At 48.6% G+C, this 27388-nt stretch overlaps 1 protein-coding gene and 1 long non-coding RNA gene across 8 annotated transcripts in view; one reads left to right on the forward strand and one right to left on the reverse strand.

Annotated features, from left to right (window-relative positions):
- The window catches only part of RUNX1 (RUNX family transcription factor 1), a 247393-nt gene that overhangs the window by 27966 nt on the left and 192039 nt on the right, over nucleotides 1-27388 (reverse strand). For 4 of the 6 annotated variants that reach the window (XM_082458838.1, XM_082458835.1, XM_082458837.1 and 1 more), the window contains one exon: nucleotides 14956-15147. The exons of the other annotated variants lie outside the window; for them this stretch is intronic. In XM_082458838.1, coding sequence (XP_082314964.1) covers nucleotides 14956-15147 — 192 coding nt within the window. The remainder of the gene's footprint in view (nucleotides 1-14955; nucleotides 15148-27388) is intronic. 6 annotated transcript variants of the gene reach the window in all.
- On the forward strand, nucleotides 19944-27317 carry LOC309659307. Of its 2 annotated transcripts, none has more exons than XR_014262736.1 (2): nucleotides 19944-26232; nucleotides 26685-27317. It is a non-coding gene; the product is annotated as an uncharacterized lncRNA (long non-coding RNA). The 2 variants fall into 2 exon arrangements; XR_014262737.1 differs by having other exon boundaries at nucleotides 19944-26197.

Genomic DNA, 27388 nt, shown 5'->3' on the forward strand with positions numbered 1-27388 from the left:
GCTTCCCTTCGGCTCGCCTGCTTGTCTTTCGGTCATTTCAGAGCACGGCAGGCTCAGGGAGGAGCACCTCATGACCCGGAGAAGGCAGGGCCTCGGCTGGAGGGGGAGCTAGGAAATCAGTGGCAAAGGTACTCTTTTACTTCTGGACCAGGCCCCCTGTGGCCATCAGACGTGGCCATCTGCTTCCTCCGCCACGTTCCTCCACAGGTGACATGCTTAGATGGGCTTTAGGCGGAGCCTGAGGGGAGGCTGGCCATGCGATCCCGGCCTCCCTGAAGGCCAAGGTCTCAGCAGTGATGCCACCTCCCACCGCACAGGGTCCAAACCCGGGTTGGAGGGGAGCCAGACATCCCCAGATTTTCTGTCACTCACTGCTGTTTACATGCCTCGCTCTGCTGCCCCTGAAAAGTTGTCCTTTGGTCCCTCTGGGGACATCGGCTGATATATATATATATAGATACCAGTTTAAAGTGATTTATGCTAAGAAAATGGCCGGGGCACACACGTCCCCTCGGTTAAGTCCTAGGTCTCAGATCTCCCCTGCTGTGTCTCCGAGGCTGAGGTAACGAGACAGCAGTGGGCCTTAGTGCTGACACAGTAGCTTGCAGGTTAGGAGGATGGGGCTGCCTGTTTCTTGTTGGCAAACAAGCCGAACAGAGGGAGCGCTGGTGCCCACACGCCTCCCAGCTCAGGGAAGAGCCTTGCTAACTGAGTGGGGGGCTGGGAGGTGTTGGCCACCGGAGCCCCCAAGACACGACAGCTCCGCAGGAGAGGAATCACGAGGTGCTCCTGCCTGGGCTCCCCCCTGGCAGGGCTTGCAGGAAGGGGGGGATTTTATAACTCTGGGAAACTCCTTTCTGGGCCGTTGTCCTATGGACCTCCACATCATGCATCCCTATGAAAAGAAAGTCATTTCAGGATGGCTTTGACCGACTAATGAGCATTCAGAGCCGCTGGCCTTGAGGGGTGCCAACCCGGACCCAGAAGGGGTCCTGCCCAGTGGTCGCCTCAAGTCAGGGTCTCGGGAGAACTGGATTTGCAAAGGGTCCGCAGACTTAGTGCTGGTGGCTGGCTCTGTCCTCTCTGTTGACGACAAGGGACAGTAGGGCTGAATTGGGACAGAACAGTTTGCTGTTTCATCAGTGGATAAGGACAGAGCTAAAGACGAAGTCCCCTTCTGCTTTCTACTCCAGTCACTGACATGTCAGCAATGGAAGGTCAAACCAGAAAGAGAAGACCCCATCGGCGTGGGAAGAGTTCAAGTGTCAGCCCCGCTCACAGGAGCCCTACACCTAGCCCTAGGCACCCGGCTTCCCACTGCCTTGCTCAACCCGCGCGATGACTGAATTTATTCTCCAGCAGGCCCCGAGCTCCTTGTTTTGCAGTAGGAAATTCTCTTTCATAAGAGGGCTACTGTTGGTATTGTTTATTTGTTTTTTTAATTTCCAAAAAATAAGGAAAGATTTATAAGATGGGGGCGAGGGGAGGAGGGAGGAGAGGGCAAGGGAGGCGGCGACCCCAGCATGTCCCAGGTTCGCCTCGGCTTCTCCCGGGCCCCCAGACCCCCCCAACCCCTCCCCGTTCTGAATGTGAAAAGTAAGCAGCGCGAGCTGCCTGGGCTGGAGATGCGTCTAACAAGGCCCGCATTGTCTCAGACAGGTGTGAGATTGGACTTGATTCGGGGCCAACACCTCCAGTCCCAGAGCCAGGTCTGTGAGCCGAAAACATGCACCAACCCTCCAGTAATACCACTGCAGCCAGCCAGAGTCTCAACAATTTAAGGCTTAACACACACAGCATAAATCAGAGGAGGATGGACCCGCCGACCGGCAGTTTCTTGGGCGGATGCCTGCAGACTGTCTGCAGATCAGACCCTGCCTGTTTGGGTTATTTGAGACTTTTTTTTTTTTGGTAACATAAAGATGAGAAGCTGGGTGGAGCAGCGTGCAGAGGTATCCTGGTGTTTGCCCTATCTTGTTCCAACGGCCCCTTTTCCTCCCTAAGCGCTGTTTTGCAGGGACTGCTCGGGAAGCTTCGCTTTGCTCTCTCCAAATACTAAGAATGTGTTCAAGCTGGGCAGGACGGGCAGAGGGAAGCCGAGCCCTCCAATACGGGTGCCGTCTGTGTGACCTTCAGCAAGTCACTTAACCTCTCTGGGCTTCCAACTCTCTCCATCTAATGAGGCGGCTGGCCATCTCATTCTGGTCTATCTCTGATTCACTCATCTCCAGCGGTCAGAAGTTCAGAGTCATTGTAAGAACTGCCTAACTCAGAGGAAATCATCACCCTTGGGAGAAAATGTACAACTCCACTGAATGCTCTGTTTCTGAGTGGATCAGTTTCTTGGAGCAAGAAAAGGCCCGTCATTGGCCTTCTCCTCTTATCTGTTCCTTAGGAGTGTGTGATCCTCAAAACCCGGAGCTCCAGGCCTCGGGGCAGGTGGTCAGGACGCCCCGAGAGCCCAGCGCCGTGTGGGAGGTGAGAAGGAGATGACAGGTCTGCGCTGCTAGTCAGTGCAGGGCCTCAGGGCCCCGTGCCTCCTGCCGACCCTGAATTAAGTTTCATCTAGGAGAGGCCACTACGGAGTCACGGGATCTCAGCCAAGGAAGGGAGCCCGGAAGCCAGCCATCAGTGCAGCACCTCAGGGAGAAAGGCATCTGGTCTCCGCTCGTGGGACTCCTGCCACAGTCCTGGGTGGCTCTGGCCCGGGCATTCGTGCCCTTGACCCTGAGTTCACCAGCAAGGGCGTGGCCACCGCGGGGATGCTGGGGTCTGGCCGGGCGCCCTGGCTCTCGCTGCCCTGCACCGTTCAGGGAGTGAATGGCATGGACTTGGCAGCATCCTGACCTGGGACGAGGGGGACTGTCACTCAGCCGGAGGCCCCGACACCCCGCGCCTCGCTCCCGCAGCTGCGGCTGCGGCCCTGGCCCGACTCACCCCACACCTGTTTGCTGGCCTGCTTCTGCCCGCCGGCCTAGGCTGCAAGCAGGCTTTCAAGGCCTGGGCCTGGGGGCGGAATCAGCACGGGGGAGGCATTTACTTCAGATCACACAGGAGGGTGAAACGCAGTTCAAAGAACTCCTTTTGTAGGTGGTTCGTTCAAAATGCCTTAGAGGCTGACCTTCCACATCCTCTGAATGTGTCTGATTCATGCAAGTAAGGGGACAGGGCAGGGGTCACCCCTGGCTGCTGCCCACGTGGGCCCTGTGCACAAGGAGTGTCCTGTCAGCCTCCCTGCGGCCGTCTCCCCCCGCCCCACCCCGGAGTAGGGTTGGGGACGCTTGGCGGGGCTGAGAAGGACAGAGGGTGGCCTTGAGACAGGTGTTCTATCCTTGCCTTTGAAAAAAAAATCCCTACCGCTTCAGTATGAAATTCAACATTGAAAGGATGGAGACACAAGCACGTGATACCGAATCGAACCGTGGGGATCCACCATCTCGTCGAGAAAGATAGGGAGAGGCAGAGCAGGAGTAAACGTCCTAATGCGCCCTCTGTACTGACAGCAGAGCCCACATTCTGTGCCCCCCGCCCCGCAGGCAGAGAGACAGCAGGCCAGTAGGGCGGGCACTGGACCAGGAGCCCCAGGACTTGGGAGTTCAGGTCCTCCTCCAAGTGGGCCAATCACTGATGCTCCCTGGGCCTCAGCACCTCATGAGTGAAATAAAGGGCTTCCAGAAAGCCATTTAAGGTCCCTTTCAACTATAAGAGTTTTCCATTTGCATTTGACCCTGTGGAGAAGTGGGCATGTGCTCTCCTGTTAATTTACCCAAGGAAACTGAACTTGAACAAAGACGACACGAAGACCACCCTGCCCTTGTCGGCCCCAGGGCTGTCATCACTCTTGGAAGTAAGGGGACATGGAAGGTCATTATCACAGAGCCGCTGTGTGGCTCATAGGAGAGGACGGAAGTGCAACTCCCTGGTGAGGCACCAACGCCACCAACAAGAGCACAGCAAAAGCAATAATAGTAAAAAGCGTAACACTGACCACTTACTGAGTGTTTAAAGTGTACCGGGCTCTACGTAAAGACTTGACAAAAGTATATCTCAATCCCTGTGATGAGTTCATGAGGCACTGAGGGTAAACACCACACGCCAGGCATCCAGTGCTTTGTGCATATGATCTCATTTCATCCTCACAACTCTCCCGTGAGCTGGGTACCATCATCACCGTGCCTGTTTTACAGATGGGGAACAGCGGTGCAGAGGACTAAAGTAATTCTTGCAAGGTCATCTAATTGGGAAGTGGCCAACCAGGGATTTGAATTCCCATTATTTATAGCCACATAGATCTTAGCGTTAATCTGTGGATCCAGATTCTGCTTTCCTCATGTACTGCATTCTGGGGGGTTCCCATGTTTTTTCTGATTCTCTTCTGATGCTAAGGTGGGAGGAACAGCTCCATCCCGACTGATGGGATGGATGCACAGAAGAACTGGCATTCCGCCTTGACTTCTGCAGCCCACTGAGCGCTCCCGTGAGCGACCAGGGAGAAAGTTTGAAAAATAAGAGAAATTCCTTATAGACGCTCTAAGGCATCTCCGCCCACGGCCCTCCCCGCAAGGCGTGAAAGTGTCAAATGAGGAAATCGGGAAGAGATTCTGGAATAAGAATAACAAGATTTCCTCTCCCTTCCACCTGAACTGGCCATCCGTAATTTTGCACTAATTCAATTTTAAAGTCATGCCTTGTAATTTGTGGAAAATCATATTAAACAGAGCCACATCTGGGCAATGGCTTCTCCCATTTAGCAACATATGGTGGCTCAGAAAGCCCAATCACACAGCAAAAATATTTCCAAAAAAAAAGAAAGGGGGGCCTCTTAATCAGGGGGCAGAATGGGAGGCTCTGGGACATCCCTACCGGCTTCGTGAGAATGTTAGGCGTTAATCCCTGAGAGCCGCAGAATTACAGCCTGTTAGAGTTAGGGCCACTTGTCAATGACTTCCATGATCGGTGAGGGCCTGGGCCCCACGTGCCTGCCAGCATCTGAGTGAGCACAACAGGCAGGACCCCCAGGACCGTGCCACGCACCTCGTGGGTGGCTAGTGGTGGGGATTAAAGGAACCAACAATATCAGTCATTCCAGAAGTGGGAGCCATAATTGTTTTGTTACTGCCTTTAGTAAACGTGAGAACCAGGCAATGTCCTCGTCATTCTGCGGTGGCCCCGGCTCCAATAACAACCCAGGTATAGACCCGATCACAGACATACGCTGCAGTTTCAAACCTGGGGGCGGGGGGGAAAGATCTGCACATTTCAAAAGCTTCTGCATTCATCCCAAAGATCGCAGCCCCGTTGGATGACCAACAGAAGCACGGCTTAAAACTCAGGCAACGACGGTGGTTCCACATAGCAGGCAATTTACAACAAAGTACGGATGAAGATTAACAGACCCTGAGAGGAACAATCCAAATAAACCACTTAACGGGCAGAGATGCCAAGTCGAGCCCTTGAGCTTGTGCTGACTTTTACAGATATTTTAATAACTTTATCATTATATAATTTGCCATCTGATATGGACAAAGAGATGCACTAATGGAGCATGCATGAGTGGCCGCAACAGTGACATAACCCCAGGAGACGTAGTAAAACAATCATGCTCTCTTCCTTGTATGACCTACGACTCGAAGAAGCGCAATCACTGGTCGGATTATTTCTTCCTCCCTTTTTACCCCAAGATATTCTTTTGAAACCTGCCAAGCAAGTGTATGTGTGTAGCTCTTCCCAAGACGCATAGCATAAGCTCCCTCGGTCTCGATCTGGCCTTGGGATGCTCCGGTTGCGCGCATAAAGCTGTAGGGCAAAGGGGACTTCTTCTGCAGCAGGAACCAGCAAGTTACGGATCTGGGAGACTTCACTGCCCCAGATGGGTGAGCTGCTGACACCCAGAGTAGTGCTGACTCCCCTGGGCTCCTCAGAGACCTTCCTCACACGCCTTCCCTAGGGACGCTCTGCTCTTACGACGCCTGGCTGGTCACACCCAGACGCCAAGGCGGAAGGACCATAGCGCACCCTCCATCATGCTCCCAGAAGGACCCAAATCTTGTTAGCCAGGCTTGATAACGTCGACTTCTGGAGGCTCAGATCCAGTGACACTGGGTGGAAGGACCAATGGTGTGCAGAAATAAGCCCTATTTCAGCCCGTGGTGGCGAGTGTTTTAATGCTCAGGTTTCCCGAGCTGTTAAGTGACCTGAGATGCACAGATCAGAGTCCCCCACTACCTCCTCCGCCCTCTTGTTCACACTTCCCCCAGGTGGGAAAGCAGGGGGTCCCATCTTAAGAAGGAGAATCAACTTTACAAAAGGGACAGTTGACTCTTGCTACTGATTGCAACTGGAGGATGTTTTGACAATCTTGAAATGATACTTGGAATGTTCTTATCCCCAAACCTGACCTGACCCTTAGGTGGTGTGAAATCACGGTGGGCCCTTGAGCCTGAGTCTGGAGGAAAGCACTATCTTTTCTGCCCAATGATTCTCTCTCCTACCCACGGCTCATTCGGGGGCTTGGTGCCGTGGTTCTGTTTTCCCTTGAAACATGTTCATTTCTTTTAAACAATAAATGTTATATTCCATGCCATTTGGGAGAGCCTGAATTAGCTAACACTCAATCTGAAGACTTTCCATAGCTTAATAATCAAAAATCAACTGGATAAGAAGTGGTACATTCCTTTTTTTTTCCCCCCCTATCAATTGTCAGGAGTGCCCAAAGAAACAGAAAATAAACATGATTGGCCAATGTTTGTTTTTAGGGTGCGTTCTATACTACTTTTTTTAAATTATTATTATTTTGTTTTATTTACTGTGGCTGGTAACTGAATCTCTAGTATGAAAACATCAAATGTTCTGCCAGAAGGAGATTATGGAAGAAAAGTCTATGCTAGGAAACTGGGTTTGTCAGTGCAGATTTTATTTACAGGAGTTTTGCAATCCGGATCTTTAATCTCCATAACAACTGAGCTGTTCTAGGGCTTTGAAAGCAATTGTTCAATAATAAGAAAGCTCATGTAGGGCTCCCTAGAGAATGGACTTGAGGACACGGGGAGGCGGAAGGGGAAGCTGGGACGAAGTGAGAGTGTGGCATGGACATACATACACTACCAAAAGTAAAATAGCTAGTGGGAAGCAGCCGCATAGCACAGGGAGATCAGCTCGGTGCTCTGTGACCACCTAGAGGGGTGGGATAGGGAGGGTGGGAGGGAGGGAGATGCAAGAGGGAAGAGATATGGGAACATATGTATATGTATAACTGATTCACTTTGTTATAAAGCAGAAACTAACACACCACTGTAAAGCAATTATACTCCAATAAAGATGTTTAAAAAAAAAAAAAAGGAAAGCTCATGTAGGGCTAAAGCTTTGCAAGTAAAAGGTGAAAATATAATACAAATATACACTGAGGTGGCTCTGAACAGTTGATAACCCCCCTGCCTCTCTACATTTTCCCCCTAAGAGTCAGGCTGCAGTGCTCTGAGGGGCAGAGGGAAGTAAGGGAAGATAGACGTAATTACAGTTCCTCAGCATTATTTAAATCATACATGTTGAATTTTAAAGGGCACTAAAATAACTGAATTACAGTGGGCCTGCATTTCTGTTCCATGATGTGAGGAAAAATAATGCAAATGAGGAAAACCAGCTCCCTTTGGAGAACTACAACTGACAAGAAAACACAACGGGTCGTTTTCTCACCGGAGCCTTTTTTTTTTTTCCTTATCAGCGTATATTGTTTGCCCCTCTCTTGGTACAAACTTTTGGTAAACTTTGATACTACTTCACGGCCGCAGTCAAAGTTTTGTTTTTAAATATCCAAATGTGAAAGGCTATCTTCGGGTGATTTGTAAATGTGGGATTATGAGATATGCAAAGTGAATCACCAGCCTTTCGCAATGGGTTTCTGGTCAACAGTGCCTCGCAATAAAGCCATTTTTAACAAGGCAGCTTGTTCAAAACAACAGTGATATGCTGAGCTCCAGGCGATCACATTCTTGAGTCCCTCCCAACTGGCTGGCTGTGGTCCCCGTGTCATCTTCTGTCCCTGTGCTTTCTCCCAGCCGTGATGTCATGAGCTTCTGGGGGCCAGGGCAAGAGGCACCCAGGCCTCCTGCTTTTCATGGCTGCCATGACACAGGGGAGAATCTCTTTTCTCTATTAACTGTTGGGCCCTCTGATTCCATCAGCATAGGTGTCTAGAAAATGTTAAGAAATATCTGATCTCATGTAGAAAAAAAAACATACATTCTCGTGGCTGGAAAGTAAAAGTACCATGATACTGAGTTCCAGTAAATGATGGCCTGAAGTGAGAGTAGCTGGAAGATGTGCTTGATTATGGGTGGCATAGGACACTGAGTTCACAGTTACCTGCCCATCATATCTGTTCTGGGGGAGTGGACAAGGGAAAGTGATCTCTGGACTCACCTGATGCCCTGTATCCATTCCACCTCGGTGTAATGGGTAGAATGGTGGCCCTGCAAAGGTATGTCCACGTTCTGACCCACGGAACTGTGAACGTGACCTGATTTGGAAAAAGGGTCTTTGCAGATGTAATTAAGTGAAGGATCTCAAGATGAGATCATCTGGGTTATCTAGAGGGCGCCTAATTCCAATCACAAGTGTCTTTAGAGACAGAGGGGGAGGTGACACAGAGAAAGAGGCCATGCGAAGATGGAGGCGAAGATTGGAGTGATGCAGCCACAAGCCAAGGGACACTAGGAGCCACCAGAGGTTGCAAGAGACAAGAAAGGATCCTTCCCTGGGAACTTCAAAGGGAGTATGGCACCTTGATTTTGGATCCCGGCCTCCAGAACTGGAAGAGAATACATTTCTATTGTTTTAAGCCACCAAGTTTGTGGCAATTTGTTACAGCAATCACAGGAAACTGAGAGACATGGTTTGGTGCTACTGATCATAACAGCCCACAGTTACTAAGTGTTACCCATGGGCTGGCTCTCATGCCTACTGCTTCACCTTTCACAGTGGTTCTAGGATCTCCAAGTATAATTATTACTCCCATTCTGCAGATGGGGAAACTGAGGCTTTAAGAGGTTAAGTAACTTGCCAAAAGTCCTACAGTAATACGTGGTGGAGGCCAGTTTTGGGCCAAGGTGGTCTGCCTGTTGAGCCCTCATTCTTAGCCACCAGACTCTGCTATCTTTCTTGGACAAGAGATTTTCAGCTTATCCTTCCTGCTGTTGTACCACTGATATCAAATAAGTGCTCCAACTACAGCTTTGTTAAAAACTTATTCTTCTGAACAAAACCTTTGTGCATTTGTGAGTGTGCGTGTGAGTGTGTGTGTGTGTGTGTGTGTGTGTGTTGAGTGTGTGCTGGCCCATAGATCACAAGAACAAGGGAACATTTCAGAAGGTATCAAATCCACGGAAGGAATATTTTATCATTAGGATCAAGCCCTAAAATGAACCCTTCATTCCTCTAATTAGGAAAGATGTCCACAGGCATTAACATGCTCCGGAAAGCATGGTCTGATCACCTTGAACGACATCCATGAAAACACTTGGTCTGAAAACGCGGTCCCGCGAAAATGTGGTTTATGATTACTAGGGTGCTGACAGCTCACCAGGTTGGCGGCTCCTTTGAAGGGCTGGTTTATTAAGTACTTAGCTGAGAGGTGCTTGTAAATACATCACAGGCATCGGGGCAGCGCTGTTCAAGGCAGTTCTGTGTTGGTGACCGTGCCGTCCATAAATAGAGCGCGGAGGAAACGTAAGGCTGGTCGCCATTCTGAACACCGCTCCGTAAGTCACTCCAGGCAGCGGATGGAAAGCAAGGGCAGCGGACACGCTGCAGCCAGATCAGACTCAACAAAGGCCACAGGCGGACTAGGAAGCGAAGGCCCGAGGGCCTTTTTTAAAGGAAAAAAATGGAGACTTAGCTTTCTCCCCATCCTTCATCCCCATCTTTTAAATGTCTACGATGCAACTGATTAGCAGGAGCTTTTCAAGCTTTCCTTAAACTTTATGTGGCATCAGCCCAGAAGACGGAAAAGAGTAACTGAGTTCTCAGTTCCTCTAGTTCAATAATTTGTAACCTCTCTGCCTGCTGGTGAGGAGGAGGGGGCATGCGGCGGCAGTGCCCACCAACCCGCTTACAGCCCACACGAGAGCTCTTCATTTTGAGTTCATTCCACTGTTTTTCCTCTCTTCCCTGCCCCCCTTCCTTCTTACATTTATTTATTTTTATTTATTCATGGGAACACCCGATTCAGGCTTGTTTTCCGTGTAAGATTCTGATGTCGTAGACCTTGAAAGGCTCTCAAACTCTACTATACCTAGATAAGAGTTATTTTTAGATCACTCCCTTTTCATGTTCACAGCATGTCTTGTAAGCTGATTTCTAGCACCCTGAATATTTTGCTTTGTGTAACCATGACCATTTGTAGATTTACGCAGAAGAATGTCCGGTGTTTGACTGACAGTAGCCTCTACCTCCAAGGTATTTCAACAGCTCCCGCCCCTGCCCTCCCACCCACTTTGTTTTTGAACTTCCAGAATTGCTAGAAGGGAGAGGAAGGAGAGAGAGAGACAGAGAAAGAGGAAAGGGAAGGGAAGAGACGTTGTGCATTTTGATATTTTACCCCTGAGGCTGGAAAGGGCATTTATCTCTCCTCCTATAGAAAAGTGAAAAGGTTCTTTTTTTGTTTTTTGTTTTCTTTCATCAATCCAGCTGATAAAGATTGACATAAGTAACCTGGTACAGCTGAGATTCAGTATCTCAAAAAGCTACACAGACAACAGGCACCAGAAAATGGTGTATCAAAAGTAACTTTAACTTGTAGGGTAACTCACTAGCAAAACAAAATCATTCGGAATACTAAAATTCAGGAGGTGATTTAAGAGGTCAGGGCCCCTCCGGACATACAGAAGTCTTAGAGCAAGGCACCCACACTCCTGCAGGCTGATCAGATGTTGCCGGAGTTTGGAGGTTAAGAAAGCTGTGGTCGGCCTGGGGGTTGAGGACCCCTGCTAAACAGTGTAAGCACTCCACAAAACCTGTTCATGCTTATTTAGTAATCCCTAATACCTTTTTTCATTTAGAAATTTCTAAACTTTAACTTAATAAACGTCCATTTAAAAAAAAAAAAAAAAAGAAGGCCTTGGTCCCAATGGACACCACAAGCGAGACTCTTTCACGCAAGAAGGCCAGGCAGTTACCCCAATAAAGTAAACAGAGTGGCTGGGAAGCTCTCTCGCTGCCCACGCATCCTTCCTTCACTCATGCTTAGAGAGTCATTATCCTGAGTTCAGTTTTCTTTTCTCCCCATCTTTAAAAACAAATGTACACATCTCCAAAGGAGAGAATTTATTCAGATGCCCACCACAGAGTCCAGCCCTAAAGTTATTATTATCAACACCTAATGATAATAGAACACAGTCTTTACAGGCCTGCCGAGTGAATGACCAGCCCAGCACTGCTCCTGTCTCCCCTTTGGTGATTGGGATTTTACTTGACACTGGTCAGCCCTGTGTCTAATTGATCCTTGATCCAAGAGTGGGAGCCGGGGAGAAACTGCCACCCACCAGGACTGGCTTTGGAGCCAGAAAGGTCTGCGTTTGAGTCCAAGTCCTTCACTTCCAACCTTGGAGATCTGGGCAGTTGTTAACCTCTGAGGTTCAGTTTCTCTGTCTATGAACCACACCACAGGCTTGTAGGTATAACACAATATACACAAAAGGTCTGACTTGTTTCAAAATATGTCATAACTGTTCCAATTAAAGAGTTAAACCTCGTGTCTCGGTGTTGACGGCAACACACACAAGAACAAAACTTGGCCTCTTAGTTTCTATGGTTTTGACAGTTTTCTGCACCAGTAGATTTCACCCCGTCTCTATTTTCCCAGAAAGGAGGGAGTTACGTAGCTTAAATGTGGTTCATCGTCTTTGGTAAATCAGGAGTCAAATTCTTAAAATGACTTGCTCGGGTTGCCTGAAGCCACCTCTAAGGGGGAGGTATGGCTGAACCGGCAGCAGTACCCTGTTGGTCTAGATTCCGCCCCGGTCCATCTTTGAAAAGGACATGTGTGAGTTTTCTTTCCCGTGACTGTAAAAGAATTCTAAAACTCGGCTGTAGAAGTTCATGATGATGTCCTGACTTGCTTAAACGTGTAGCCACGACAAAATGGCTTTATGTTCAATTTTAAAGACCTGGTAAAGTAGGAAGTTGAAATTAACCTCAGCCCTTTTATAGCTGAAACCTCAACAAATAAACAGTGGTTTGGTGGCATGGCAACCTGGCCCCCTTTTCCATCTGCACCCTGCTTCAGATCATTTGAGATGTCTATTTTGAGTGATTCTCAAGCCCATCTCATTCTAGATAAACAGAGGCATTATTCTGTATCTGTGATTTCGTACTGAAGGAGTTAAAGGGCCAGGCATGACCCTCTGATGAAGTCCTAGCAAGACAGGGTGTATCAGCCTATCAACTCATGATCTCTCCGAGCCCGTAACTGCCGACAATTCCGCCGGGCTGAAAACATCCACATTGGTACGGCACTGCTGTAAAACTGCTCTGACTACTTTTGGGATGTTTTTCTTCCAACTACTGCTGCCATTTCAAAGCGAGCCATAAACACATGCTGAATTTTTATATAAAGCATCTTCTTAAATATAATATAGAAGCTCTAGCGCTAAGCTGGGAAAATAACCATTTTCCTGTCCATCAAGAACAAAATGAAGGTTCTGGCTGAAAGAGACTTTACTGTTATCCTTGTTAACTTTCTAACTTCAGGGAGAAAAAAATCCCAAGGGTCTACTCAAAACAGGACGAAGGTAAAAAAGCATTTTCTTATGGAAAAAAGAAAGAAAGAATAAGGAAAAGTAGATTTACATGAAAATCTCCCAGATACTTATTTTTAAAAATTGTTCCTACAATTTTACAAGTGACACCCTGAACGGCAAATCATATTTTGGAAGGAAAGAACGTCAGCGATGTAGTTAACACATTCTCTCGAGTAGCAACTAAGCCTCCAGGGCACTCTAAAAGCAAGTTATTATTACTTAGATGTTGCAGAAGTAAAAAGTTTTTAAAAGGAACAAGAAATGGGGTTAAACCTGATACTCTGCTAAGCGTACAGTATTCCAAAGAGCTAAGGAATGCCCGTCCATGGCAATGCCTCCGCCTTAGAGCTGCTGGCTGCTGAGGACAAGAATTCAACACCCCACCCTGCCGTTTTCTTTTTGGTAAAGAGAGTGTATATCTGACCAGGAGGAAAATCAGATCTGATTCACTCTTCACCAAAACTGAAACCAAGCCGAATTCATGGTGACGATTTCCACTTGCCCCCATGTGGTTGAATTTTCCATTGCCTTTCCAAATGCTTACTATTTTTAGTTCCAATAGCAGTAGAAAAAGGCAAATCCCTTTATCAACCTCGTAGTAGAAATGGTCAGTTATGTCATGAGAGAATAAGAGCACAGAAGTCTCCTCTTAGATGTTACAAATGGAATCCTGAAGATGACATAAATGAATGTAAATGGCCCTAAACACAAGATCCAGCCATCCCCTGGAGAATTTTATTCTATTTAGAAGACAAGTGGCATTTTCCCCTCAAGCCCATCTCTCTCACTTAATGTGCCATTTCATCTAATTTCTCATACACACTTGCATTTTGGAATTAAAAAAAAAAAATCAATATGCATATTTTGAATAAGTATGCAATGATGAAGCACCAGGAAACCAATGGTTTCATGGGACCTCTTCTTAAATACACCTAAGATGAAACTGTAGATGAGAGGCACCCCCCCAAAATCAAGCTGAGGTTTCTGTTGTCCACAAAAGGGCTAATCTACAGAGAGGCCACTTAACAGCTGTCTGCATAGTATCTTATGGGAGGAGTTCTCTGGGAATTTCCCCTGCAAATAAAAAAAACTTCCCCCCAGAATCATGACTGTGAGAGTGAATGGCATGCGCCATCGGGCTCTGAGGAAGAGGGTGGGCGTGCCTTTAAGAGCCCCACATGTGCTAACCCCAAAAGAAAGCTACGGGCCCGGAAACCCTAAAGGACTTAGGATGCTTGCACATCTCACAATACAACTCAAACAGAGAAAACACCCGGGAAAGCTAATTTCTGCTGTCCCAGAAGGGCAAGGAGCGCTCCCCTTGCTGGCCACCTGCCCTTTCCCCCAGATGTGTTGCTTATCTCTTCCTTCGAGTTAAACAAGCCTGACCCTTTGAGAAAGGAATCTTACTGTGACCCTATCGTACACAGCTGTGTCCTGCACAGCACCGAGAAAACGACTGCCTTTCGGAAATTTGACATGGTATCACAGAGCAAATAATCATTGACGTCAGTGCTTTCTACAGTGTAAATGAACTCTGTGTATTATCTAATTTGGCACAGTGGGTTTTATGCAATTATGGTATTTTACAGCGTTTTTGCAATTGCCAGCTAACCCCACGGTGGGAGGGGGGATAACCCGCCTTCTTTATTGATTGCAGATTTATGAATTGCAATGAATACCCGTGATGGGATGGCGTCCAGACACTCCTATTTCTTTACATTTGCAAAAGAACGTATATTAAATACAAACCCCTCAAATAATCAGTAAGAACTTGAAACATCCTGACCTTCACCTGGCCTGATGTATGTGTGTGTGTGTGTGTGTGTGTGTGTGTGTCTTCAAGCCAAGGAGGTAAGAAAATAACCTAGCCAAAGCTAACGCTTAAAAAATTCGAGATCTGATCTACACAGTGATACATATCTGTCCATATCCTCTCTGTACCCTCTGTAGCAGTGCCTTTCAATCTGGGGATCTTGTTACCACGCAGATCAGACTCAGTGGGTCTGGGGCGGGCCCGAGACTCTGCCGCTAACAAGCTCCCAGGCTGCTGGTCCGGGGACCAGCCGTTTCTGAGTGTGGAGAAAGAGCCACAGTTGGCCTGGGTGGGTTCTGCCCGAGGGTGAGGCGGGAAGCGGGCTCCGTCCGTCCGGGTACTTACCCTGCATCTGACTCTGAGGCTGAGGGTTAAAGGCAGTGGAGTGGTTCAAGGAGGCCCGAGGGTTGGGTGTAGGGGCCGGATGGTGTGGGCTGACCCTCATGGCCGTGCGCCGCAGCTGCTCCAGTTCACTGAGCCGCTCGGAAAAGGACAAGCTCCCGGGCTTGGTCTGATCATCTAGTTTCTGACGATGTCCTATTGCGGGGAGGGGGTGGGGAGGGGAGAGGGAGGCAAGAGATCAGAAAAGGTACCGTGGATTTGCTAAAACTCGGGCTTTTCTCGTCTTTCCCCTCCCTCTCCCCTCACCCCCAGCGTGGATCTGCTGGAGATCTGCACATTTAGCTGCTCCCGGAGGTGGGGGCGGGTGGGGTGTGGGGATTCAGGGCCGCTGTCCCCACGGCAGACTGAGGCCCCTTCTGTCACACTGGCCGCTGGGTCCTCCCCCCAGACTGGGCCCCGGCACCCACCCCAACCCTCTGCGCCCATCTCCACTGGGCGGGACGCGGCGGGCACGCGGGGCTTGGTGGCAGTGGTGGTGGCGGCACGGAGAGAAGGGGCATTCGCTGTTGGCACTTGGCCAGGAAAGGAGCCCTGCCAGTGGCGTCGGAACAGCTGCCCCAGCTGCACACCCAACCCCGGGCAGGTTTCAGAGGCAGCCATGTGGGCCCTGGAGCTTAGAGGCGCGCCCCTTCTAACAGGAAGCGAGGTGTGGCTGCAAGCCCACAGCCCTGGGAGGTCAGATTTCCTGTTAAGTGCAGGGCACGGGTGGCCCCTCTCCTCCGCTAGCAAGCTTTGCCTGAGCATCCTTTCCTCCCTGAAGCCACTTCCCCAGCTTCGGCCTTGTCCAGTCCAAGACTCCTAGCAGGCCGGGCCCACTGGAGCCCAGAGGGAGCCGCCAGCAGGTTGGACGAGCTTCCCCAGGGGGCTCAGGGATCCAAGGTGGGGAGTTGGGCCCCTCAGCATCTGTAGAGACAGCAAGTGTCCTCGCCTTGCTCCTGGTCCAAATCACTGTCACCAGGATGCAGCGGGCAGAGGCCATTCACTCAAGAAGGGCCAGGGGGGTTGGGCCTTAATCCTTCATCAAAATGTCTTTACACCAGAGACTCAGGCTTGTCAAGCAGAGCTGAGGCTCCCAGGTACTGATGTAGCCACAGGGGGGCTCGGCGGATTCATTCCTCTTTCAGAGAGGCTGCCCTCCTGCTCCTCCTCACTTTGAACCAGGATGGTTCGAAGAAAGAGTCATTGACCAATTTCACAAAACCCTCGCTGGATTGTCAAGTGGCCTCAAACCAAGACTGGAGAAGCAGCCTCCTTGCTGCCACACGCTAGTGCCCTTTCGCACACCCGACCCAGTCCTCAGTGACAAAGAGGATCCCTTGATTCCACGCCCCCCAGCCCAGCGTGGGAGTCGGGGTGGGAGACGTATATTTTAGCCCAGCTCCCGCTGGCTACGATTATAAAATTAAATTTTATAACTTGTATTATGGTTCCAAATCTCCGTGGTTTGCCGTTTCTTCCTGCTGCCAGGCCCCATGGCACAGTTGACACTGTCTCAAATTCCAGACCAGAAAAAGGACGCACTATATTGCAGTGATTTTATCATGAACAAGACCTGTTTGGCTCCAAGATGAGGAAAAATACTTAAGCATAATATTTGTGTAGTTCAAATGCAACACTCCCTCTTTTCATGTGTCACCAAGGCAAATCTGGACTCTGATTCAGCCCCACAGCCCACAGTACTCGGTCTGAACACAGGCAGCCTGAGTCACGTGGGTCCAGCACACATGTGAGAGGCCTCTTACCCGCTGAGTATTTTAAGCACCGGCCTTGTGGGCGAAAGGCCATGGAGCCAGGTCCCGGAACAACCCCTGTCATCCCCTTCCCTCAGAAGTATGAAAACATCTTTTTCTAGAACATTCTATTTCAGTCCATCATGGAGTCATCTGTGGTCTCTGGATGGAGCTTCCCTTGACTCCTCCTTCCTCTTATCTTTGTGATACATTCTCGGCTTCCTGATGGTCAGACTGAAAAATCTGAAGTTTTCTTGTAGAAGAGCAAACAATGCCAACTCAAAAGCCATCCCGGGCATAATAATTCAGCCCTTTAAATGCCTACCATGACCTTGTGTTAGGAGTCAAGCAGGGAAGAAGGCAGGACAAATGATTCTGGAAAGTTCTACCTCCTCAGAAAGAATGCTGGTTGGCAAAGTTACGGTGCAGAGGCTTCTAGCAAGTTTTGTACCCATTTCAAAACTTCACATTCCTTGGGCACCCACTGGCATTTTGGAGGAACATCATGTCAAGGACAGTGGGTGATCCAGGTGAATGATGTGTACCAGATCAATCTGAACACATGGCATTCGACGTTTTGGAGTCTCCGGCCAGCCTTTGAAGAGAGGCCTTCAATTGTGTCTGCCTCAGTCACCAATCTTGGGTGCCACCACGTGCCACCAAGAAACCAAACAGGAATAAGTCATTTCAGGTAAGCCACTACTGCGGCCAGGAACAACGTGAGCTTACTTTTTTTTATGAGACCCCTCTCATTGCCCTGTGCTTAAAAAAAAATAAAAAAAAGTTTTCAACATGTGAGCAATTTCTGCACCAGCTGACACCTGCCAAAATCGTAGTCATTTACAGAGATTAACTGATGACTGTCTGCTTTAGTAGGAATGTTCGGGCATAGCTCTCAGAGAAAACAATTCTTCACTCTAAGCTATTTCTTAAGCCCTGAGAGTTGCAGGGCTGAGTTTAATGCTGGAGGAGGGGATGAGAGTTCATCTCACACCCTCCCCATGCGTGATCCACAGAGCAAGTAAGAGCGTTACTACCCTCCCAAGGAACCCTGAGCCCCTTACTCACTACTAGTGCTGGAGAGCTGTAACACCAAGGCATGGGGGAAATAAAAAGCATTATCATATTAAACGTGTGGTTCTGATGTATTTATAAACTAGATAAAAGGAAGACCTAATTCTTCTTTTCTGAAACAATCAGATTTCGTGTGCCAAAGAGCAATATTTTGCGTGAAACATAGAAGCTTCTGATATAAACTTTCAAGCTGGGTTCGGAAATGAATGCTTTATGTCTCTAGTTTCCTGTATCTGTGTGCAATTAAAATGTCAATTTGCCCCCTGAATTTTAAATACAGGAGTATGGAAAATGTCCACTATCAAATTCACTTTTCTTCTTTCTTACTGACTACTGGGCTTCAGAGGGCAATAGGGAATTCACCCCCGGTGGTAGAATTACGCAATGAAGCCTCAAACACGTGCATGTTGGCAGCCTGGCTTTTTGAACACGTTGGAAGTCAGCTGTGTATGTTTACGTGGTGGTCCTGAAAATAGTGGCTACCTCAAGATTTCATACTGGGACATCTTACTGAATCTTTAGCAGAGTTGAAAAAGATCCTAAATTATGTTTCTCTATTACTATTTTCACATTTTCAAAAAAGTACTTGATTAGAATTTTATATATATGCAAAACTATACAAAGCCAAAAGAACAAGAAAAGAATAAAAACAAACTAATCCCATCTGCTAAATTTTACTTCTTCATTCCAAAGACATACGTCCTGGCGTCTTCTGGAATGGGTGCCCAAAGGGTATCCCTAAATGTTAGGATATTTGTGATGGATAATGAGACCAGCTTTCGGTTTTCTGCTATAAAAACTAGGCTGAGTAGGTATGCATATTTCACTGACAAATGAAGTGCCCTTTTCAAAAAACCATTGTTGATCTGCGGCTGTAAGTAACTGAAATACAATACAGATCATCCTTGAATTACAATTGGGTAATGTCCCAATAAATCCATCCTCAATTGAAAATATCATAGGCTGAAAATGCATTTAAAATACTTAACCCACCGAACAAATTAGCTTAGCCTAGCCTACCTTAAACGTTCTCAGCACACTTACGTTAGCCTACAGTTGGGCAAAATCATCTAACACAAAGCCCATTTTGTAATCAAGTGTTGACCATCTCAAGTCATTTATTGAATACTGTACTGAAAGTGAAAAACAGAATTGTCGTCTGAGCACAGAATGGTTAAGTGTATCAGTTGTTGATCCCTGAGATGGCATGGCTGACCACACAAGCATCACACCACACATCAACGGCCCGGGAAAAGATCAGAGTTCACAATTCGAAGTGTGGTTTCTACCAAATATGTGTCACTTTCACACCATCATAAAGTCGAAAAATTGTAAGTAGAACCATCCTAAGTCAGGGACTATCTGTATATGATCTTCTATGAAAGAAAACAGATAAGGCTAAGTTGTCACCTTTTCTTGGCAAGTTCTGGGTAGAGAGAATCATTTCCTGACAATCAAAACGCTAGTCCATGTTTCTGATATGAGTTTACTAGTTTTCTTGATAGATTCTCAGCAGAAAAATTAGAAAAGGCATATACTCAAAGCATTGTCATGATGAGCAGTTGAGAAAAATTGATGCAAAATGATGAGACCAAAAAGATATCTGTCTATATATGTGTGTCTATAGATCTCTATCTCCTTCCTTCCATCCATCTATCAATCTCATTGTGATTCTTCTAAAAGGATATATGTTTTTCAAAAGATGTTTGCCAATCAATCTGATACTAACGACATATATCCGGATATAAGAACATTGATATTTCTTTCTTTAATGTGCTATTCTTTATGCCTAGGGAAAAGAAACCAACACGTTTAGAGGTCAGCTCATTTTTCCTGGTTTAACACTCTAACCAGGGTTAGAGTGTTCCAGGGTCATCAAAGTCATTAGGACTTTAAAGCACTGGTACTGAACATGGATGTGATCCTTCCTCAAAGCACCTTGCAGGCGGTGAAATAAACCTTCCTAGGACTGCCCTGGTGGTGCAGTGGTTAAGAATCTGCCTGCCAATGCAGGGGACACGGGTTCGAGCCCTGGTCCGGGAAGATCCCACATGCCGCGGAGCAACTAGGCCCATGCGCCACAACTACTGAGCCTGCGCTCTAGAGCCTGTGAGCCACAACTACTGAGCCCACGTGCCACAACTACTTAAGCCTGCGCGCCTAGAGCCCATGCGCTGCAACAAGAGAAGCCACCGCAATGAGAAGCCCGTGCACCGCAATGAAGAGTAGCCCCTGCTCGCCGCAACTAGAGAAAGCCCGTGCGCAGCAACGAAGACCCAACACAGCCAAAAATAAATTTAAAATAAATAAATTTATGTAAAAAAAAAACAAACCTTCCTAACTGCAAACCTATATATCTGCTGGCTAATTAAATGTTAGGAAATACGGTCTCATATTATATATTGTGTATAGATGATATCTACATAGATTTATACATATAATTGTATACATAGATTACATATAGATTGTATACACCTTATATACACAATATATAATGTGATATAAAATATATACTGATATATGTAACTACATTAGAATACATATTATAATACATGTTTATATATCATCCAACGTTATATGTACACAGGTAGCCTAACTTCCCCCCCCCCCATCTCCTCCCATATCGTTAAGCTTAGAGAACAGCGCAAGGTTGGAGTCCTTCTGAGCTGAAGAAAGGCTGGAGAAATTAGCCTCGTTTTTTAACCCATACGTGGGCGTGAAGTTCAGAGAAGTTATGTCATTTTCCCAATCTCACACAGCCAACTAGAGAGAGAGGGCAGGTCTGAAAACACACCCACTCCCTCAGCCTTCCCCCACCACCTCATGCTCCGTGCACCTAGAAATACCCATTTCCACGACTCCCACGCAACAGAGAGGAGAGGCGCACAGTGTCCCGTGGTTGTCCATCACAGGGACCCCGGGCACTTGCACGATTTGCACACTCTGCCTTTACAGTTCCACTTCTGTTCCCGGCTCGTCCTTAGAACAGAAGAGAGCCTGAGCCGTGGGGTGACCCCTGGCAGAGAGCTGGGTCTCACACGTCTGCAAGGGCATCCGAGTCACCCGGACGTCCTGGCAGGGCTGGGGCGGGGCCAGTGAGCTCAGAATAAGGTCCTGGTGATGCTGGGGCTGCTGGGCCCGGCACCACCCTGGGAGCATGGGTGTGAGCGCCAGCAGTTCCTCCCTGTGGTGCGCATGCTTCCAACACGCTTCTCCTCTGCCGGGCTTGGAAATTAAAACACCAAATGTACCAGAACTGTGTTTAGACTAAGTGCCCATGGACGCTGAGTGATGGCCTTGTTGTGGTGATAACTATTTCGTGGCCTTTAAAAAAAGTTTTTAAATTCTTCAGTGTGCTGTACAGAGTGGCTGAAAATGCCAAAATTCCGCCCGCAGAGAGGTGGGTTGTGACCGTCTCTCTCCCACCATCCCTGAGATGACTCCCTGAGTCGCTGTTGCAATAATCAGGTGGGTCTGCAAGGGGAACCCAGCATTCTCACGCAGGAAGCAACTTCCGCCCTGCCGTCTAAGGAAAGACTTTGGGGAACAGCAGAAAAGGGTTACTTGGACGCTATTAGTCCATCCCAGAAATGCAGCGGCTGAGACCGCTGAGCCCCCGCTAGGATGGGGGTGCTAATGCAGATGCTATAATCCTTCTCTCCCCGAGAGAAACAGCGTGGCACCAGGGAAATGGGACTGCCAGTCTGGATGTTAATAACTCTCCATCGTAAATCTGCTTTTCCACCCAACTTTCCTGCGGACAAGAGCAAGTCTCTTCAGCCTCCTTATCTGCAAGCCTGGAATTAAAGGACTAAGACGGTTTACTGTGAGGGGCTCTAAAAGCATTCACGGCAATTACATCTGCAGCGATTCTACTCAACTGGTTCCTGTCAGACGACTCTAAGCAGGGGCTTTCTTGAACAACTTCATGTGACATTAGGACTTTCAGAGTTCTCTTTCCTTTTTTTTTAGGCAAATACCTGGCCTTTGGGAGCCATCAGACTGGTCTTCAGAGCTCTGTCTTGAACCCAGGATTCTCCCTGGCCTGCTCTACACTTGGGTGTGCTGGTGGCTGGCAGCTTTGAACAAGGTATCCTGAGAATTCACTCTCCCTCTGCCTTTGAACAGTTACTAGTTCAAAGTAACTGTTCAGTTACTTTGAACAGTTACTAGTGACCTTGGACATCAGTTTGATGCCCTTTGAACAGTTACTAGTGACCTTGGACATCAATTTTCCCAGATCCTTCCCTCTCTCCCCTCAAGCCTCCACTGAGCCTTTCCTGGTACCCACTGGCTGAGACATCCCATTCTGTTTTTGCCCCTTCCCCATGATGGCCCAAAGGCTGCATCCAGAGGGAGTGGGCCATTAAACTCACCTTAAAACCTGCTAGCAGGTTGTCAAGGGCTGCAGCTGGGAAGAAAACCACTCTGCTGAATCTTAATCCAGGGCCTCATTTTCCTGCATCTCTTATTGGTTAGAAAATAATGATACTCTTTGGTTCCCTGCCCACCGCTTCCCATCAGCGGCCAGAGGAATGTAAGGCCGAGATGAATGCTCATCAACCCACCTGGGCAGCTGTCCCCCCGCCCTCACCCACGCGCCCTGTACAGGGCTTCTGTTCCCCTCGCTCCTGCTCCTGCTAAATCACACCAAGCTAGCGGGGAAAATCCGCCGGGATGCCGCCACTTCCTAGGCCGTGGGTTTCTACTGGCTTAGGGATTCTGCAGATGTGATGCTTTACCCCAGGAGAATCACCAGCAGGGATGGCGATGCCTTCGGCTGAGAAGAGCTTTGGTTCTCTTGCAGGTGGCAACAGGTAAGTGAGTGACCCCTGAGTCTACCTGTGCATGGGGCGTCCCTATCCTGGGTCTTCCCCAACCGTGGTCCTGCACTGCCCCCTCCCATGGCATGAAGCGCATGTTTTAGAGGTCAGGCTGGCATTTTGCTAAGCCTGCTTTCTACACTAGAAGGCAGACAGTTTGAATTCCCTACTTTGCTCCAGTCACACTGGCCATCTTGCTACTGCTCCTATGTGCCTGCCTCAGGGCCTTTGCACCTGCTGTTTCCTCTGCCCAGAACACTTAATTCTCCGGATACCTGTGGACCAGATCTCTCCCATTTTTTCCCAGTCTTTGCTTAAATTTCATCTTCTCCCTGAGAAATTCCTGAACACCCTAGTTTAAGTTGCAAACCCTCTCCAACCTGGCCCATCCCTGACCCTTTACCTTGGGTTTTCTCCATACCATTTATTAATGTTACCTACAGTCTGTCTAGGCCCACTGGGCTGCAAGCTCCATGAAGGTGGGATTCTGTCTCTTTTCTTCACAGCTGTATCCCCAGTGCATAGGAGAGTACCCGGCACACCGTAGGCTCACTAAATATTCACTGAATGACCGACTGACTGGCCAAACACTGGTGCCAACCAATTGTCCTCCATTAGATTGTAGGAAAGTAGAACTTATCTAGGGCAAAGGAAATGTGAACTAAAGTTTTCAGCTGAAATGGAGCTGCAGAGGGCTCAGGAAAACTACTTGGGGAGGAAAAATATCATAATTGAACATAGAGAGTTTCATGGAGAATTGACTCATGAGACGTTAAACCATCCGTAAAACTTGTCTTCTCTATTTTTTTTTCCCTTCATTACACAAAAAGATAAAAAAGAATGGATAAAAGGCCTTTCGTGCAGAGCTGAGTGTAGCACCCTCACATAAGCAAGGCACTGCTACAGCTTCCTTGTGTTTCTGGAGAGAGTATCCCCATACACACACACACACACACACACACACACACACGCACACACGCATGCGCACACACGCAGCGTCCCATGTCCCTCTAGACATGGGCTAAGACATAACTGCTAGAGCAAAGCACGAAAGGAAAGGTGTAGAAAGCCAAAGTGGAGAGCAAAGCGGGCTGGGGCTACAGCGAGAACAACAATTAACCCAGACTTTAGACCAAAGGGCCACACAGGGCCCACCCCCTCCATCCCTCCCTGAACCTTGCCCTCAAAATTCATGGGACAAAAACAGAAACAAAACTGAATCCCTGAAGTTCCAGGCTCACGGTAACAGGCAGTGGAGTTTTTAGCTCATATGCATGAGCTTTTGGAGACCTGGGCCTCCCTAAAAGCAGAGGAGTCAGGATCTGTGGTCATCGGTCACCACGGGTTACCTCCTGTTTCTGTCTGGTGACTAAGGAGGTCATGGTAGCTTAGGGCGGAGAACCCTCCTGGTTTCTTTTGCTCCTGACCAGAGGCAGCCCTCTGGGGGGCGGCGGAGGCAATCTCCGTGGAAGGGTGCAGACAGCTCACAAGTGCCGGATTCATTCTCCTCTACAAGCTTGTGATTCCAAGTATTGTCAGCCCGTCCTCGGTGAAGAGACTGTCTCAAGAAAACCCCGGTAGAGGGTAACAAAAAGTAACCCAAGAGTGGTAACTGCTGGTCACGTGACCCATTTATCCGAATGGCTCCTGCTCCCCAAGGACAGGCTCTGCGAATGAGAGGTGACGTCGGAAGGGTACGTTTGGGTGGTGAGGCAGGGGTCACATTGAGAGGAAATGCTCCCTGAGGCTTTGACCTGGCTTTGGAGTCCGGGTCCCCAGCGGTGCTGGCTCTGGGAGGACAGGCAAGGCCTGGGGGAAGGGAAACATCACCCCGGAGTCCACAGGCTCTGCCTGCTGCATCGGGCCGCCTGGGCATTCCTGGTCTCCCCCCAAGGCGTTCTGACACCCCTGCGGGTCTCCACTCCCCTCCTGCACCCGCACACACCACGCATGAAAGCCAGAGGCCCCGAGCCTGTTCAGAGAGGGCTGCGGTACACCGAGGGCCCTCTGGAGGTCGGGTGGTGCCCCAATCAATGCTGGGTGATGAACGAGTGATGAACGAATGCGTAAGCGAATGAACACCCCCTTCCTGAGCTAGACTTACTCTGGGATGCACATCTAGCAGGGGGCAGGAGGCTCCATTCCTCTTCGTTTTTAACAAAGGGTAAGGAAAGTTCCCCCCCCATTCCTAAAAGCCCTCCTGTTGGTCCCTGGGGGAGCAGTATCTGATTCCCATCTCCTCTCATGTCACAAATGCCCACTGAATTCTGGGCTGGCCTCATGGCAGCAGGAGACCAAGGGGCCAGGCAAAGTCCTAACCCAAGCCATTTAATAGATGGCTAAGCAGGCTTTGGCTGGTACAAAAGGACAGTGGCCCTCTGGCCACTCACAGCTCTTGAGCACTTGCTGGTAAGAAAGCCAATAGTGACTAGTGGTTGTTTTTAACAGGCCATTATCCCTACCTCACACCATCCAGAAAAGAAGCTGGCAGATTGTTTTAGGGATGATGGCCTCACTCAGGCTAACTTTTATCCACTGTCCACAGCTGAGTAGGAGCGTTTGTGGGGCAGGGGTCCTCCCCCCTCAGTTACTTGAAGGGGCAGTGGCTCTTTGTCTGGGACTCCCGAAGAGTCACAGCACGGTGATGAAAGTGTTGGTCCCACTGCTTGCCACGTAACATTGGGAGGGAAAGTTCCATTTATTCCAAGACACAAGTGCCCCCTATTCACCCTGATGAGCGCATCTGAGTCAGTTCTGGAGTGAAGGACAAAAAGGCTGTCAGAACTTCCCTCCAAAACTCTGGCACCATTCTGCCATCCCAGTCCTTTCCAGATTGGAAAGCAACAGGCCTTCCTCCTTCTGTCTTTACCTTGGGACTCTGCCTCTGGAAGGCTGGCTTGGTAGGACCAGCCTCCCTGCTCTGCTATGAATGCAACAGGACCAGTGTTTTGAACTTTCTCTCCTTTTCACATCGTCAACAGTCCCTCTTCTGTACGAACACTCTGCTGTGTGAAAGCATAACCTCCACTGGGTGAGGGCGCCCTTGTAAACTGCAGGTTATGCTTTGTCTTTTCCCAGCCCGAGGGCCACCCCCACTCCCTTCCCTGTCTCTTCCCCACCCCCAACTTTTATTTTTTTTAAACCACTTCTGCTTCCTTCATTTTCTTTGCAGCTGCAGCCCAAAGATATAGTAAAGCTACTGTATAGGATTTTGAAAGCAGGGCCTCTGAGAGCTTTCCAAGCTCCGTACAAGCCGGTTATTCTCTGGCTTGTTTTCTTTGGCTTCAGGTTAGTAACACAGAATGAGTCAAACAGTATTAACTTTCAATAGGGAAGTGGTGTGGTCAACCCAAGCTGTTTGCGGCTAGATTGTGAAGATAGGTAAGTAAGGCAGGTAGTGAAGAACAGCTCCTAAGACTGCGAGGAGGCAAAGGAGAGAGGCAGCCTCACTCAGAAACATCCAGCAATTAGGTCAACAGGACTCAACCCATCTTTTTTAAGTTGGCTGAGGAATGAACACTGAGGTCTCCGGCTGGTCAGCTTCCGGAATTTGGCCAGGTTGGGGCTCTGTAGCTTGCACAATTGAGCACTTTGTGGGTATAAGGATGACTTTTTTCCCCCGTCCTTTCTTTTCCTTCCTTCCTTCCTTCCTTTCCTCCCTTCCTTCCCTCTTTCCTTCAGATGATGCCAAAGTCATGGGAAATCTAGTTAGGATGATTTGCTCTCCTTATGGCATGTCACTCTGGGTGCACCTTTATCCATTTCTCTCCCCTGTTTGGGGTGTGAGTAGCTGTGCCCTCCCCACTCCCTCCACCTGGCCCTCGCCCATCTTCTTAGCCCTGGATCTGGTTCCCCAGGTTGATGCGCTGGCTGCAAAGCCGGGGCTCTCCTTCTCCAGGTTGGGTGATGCACTTGGCCGGGGGGCGGGGGGGGGGGGGTGGAGGAGTGGAGGTGATGCAATCACTCCTACAGACATCGAATCTTACTTTTAGAAGCTGATAAGGATCTTAAAACCATCAAATCCTCCCTCTCTCTTGTTCTGCAGAGGAGGAAACGGAGGCTGCTGAGCTTTGCAGAACCAGCCGGGGCCAGGATCTACGCCCCCAGCAGTCTTTCCATGCGGCTGCCTCTCCCTTGCCCAGGGCTCAGGAATCCTCTTACAGCTCAACAGAGTGGCTCCGAGGACAACTCAGCACTCGAGACTCAAATTTCAGCAGTTTCCAGTTCTTTCTCCCTGCACTTGGCTACTTATTTATTTTGAGAGTGGCTGAATCACCCAAGGAATAGAACGAGTTTCTCCTCCCAACCTGCTCTGAGCAGCACATCCGTGAATGAACAGGACAGCGAGCTGGCCTCCGGAGCCTTGCAAGTTTCCCACCTTGGAGCAACTGCAGGTTTTGACTCCTCCTGGGAAACTGGCACAAAGGCTCAAGGGGGTAATATTTCACCTCCTTGCAATCTAATCCAGAAATCTCAGGCGAACAGCATATATAAAAAGCCACGGGTGGAAAAAAAAAAAAAGAAAGAAGGACTCAGCAAGCTGCCCTGCAATCTTTGCAATTCTCCCTAAGCCTTTCATGGAAAGAAAATGAAATAATACAGCTGGAGAGGAAAAACTGTATTTGGTTTTGGAAAAGAAATAGATATTAAAATAAAACTCAGTTCTCTTAACTGTCAAGGTTGCCTTTTGTCTGTTTGTTTTCAAAATGCCTAAAGGGTGTATAACAGTAGGAAAGAAAATATTAAGAT

Source organism: Balaenoptera physalus, assembly GCF_965194825.1.
Source record: "Balaenoptera physalus genome assembly, chromosome: 4".
Taxonomy (NCBI): Eukaryota; Metazoa; Chordata; class Mammalia; order Artiodactyla; family Balaenopteridae; genus Balaenoptera; species Balaenoptera physalus.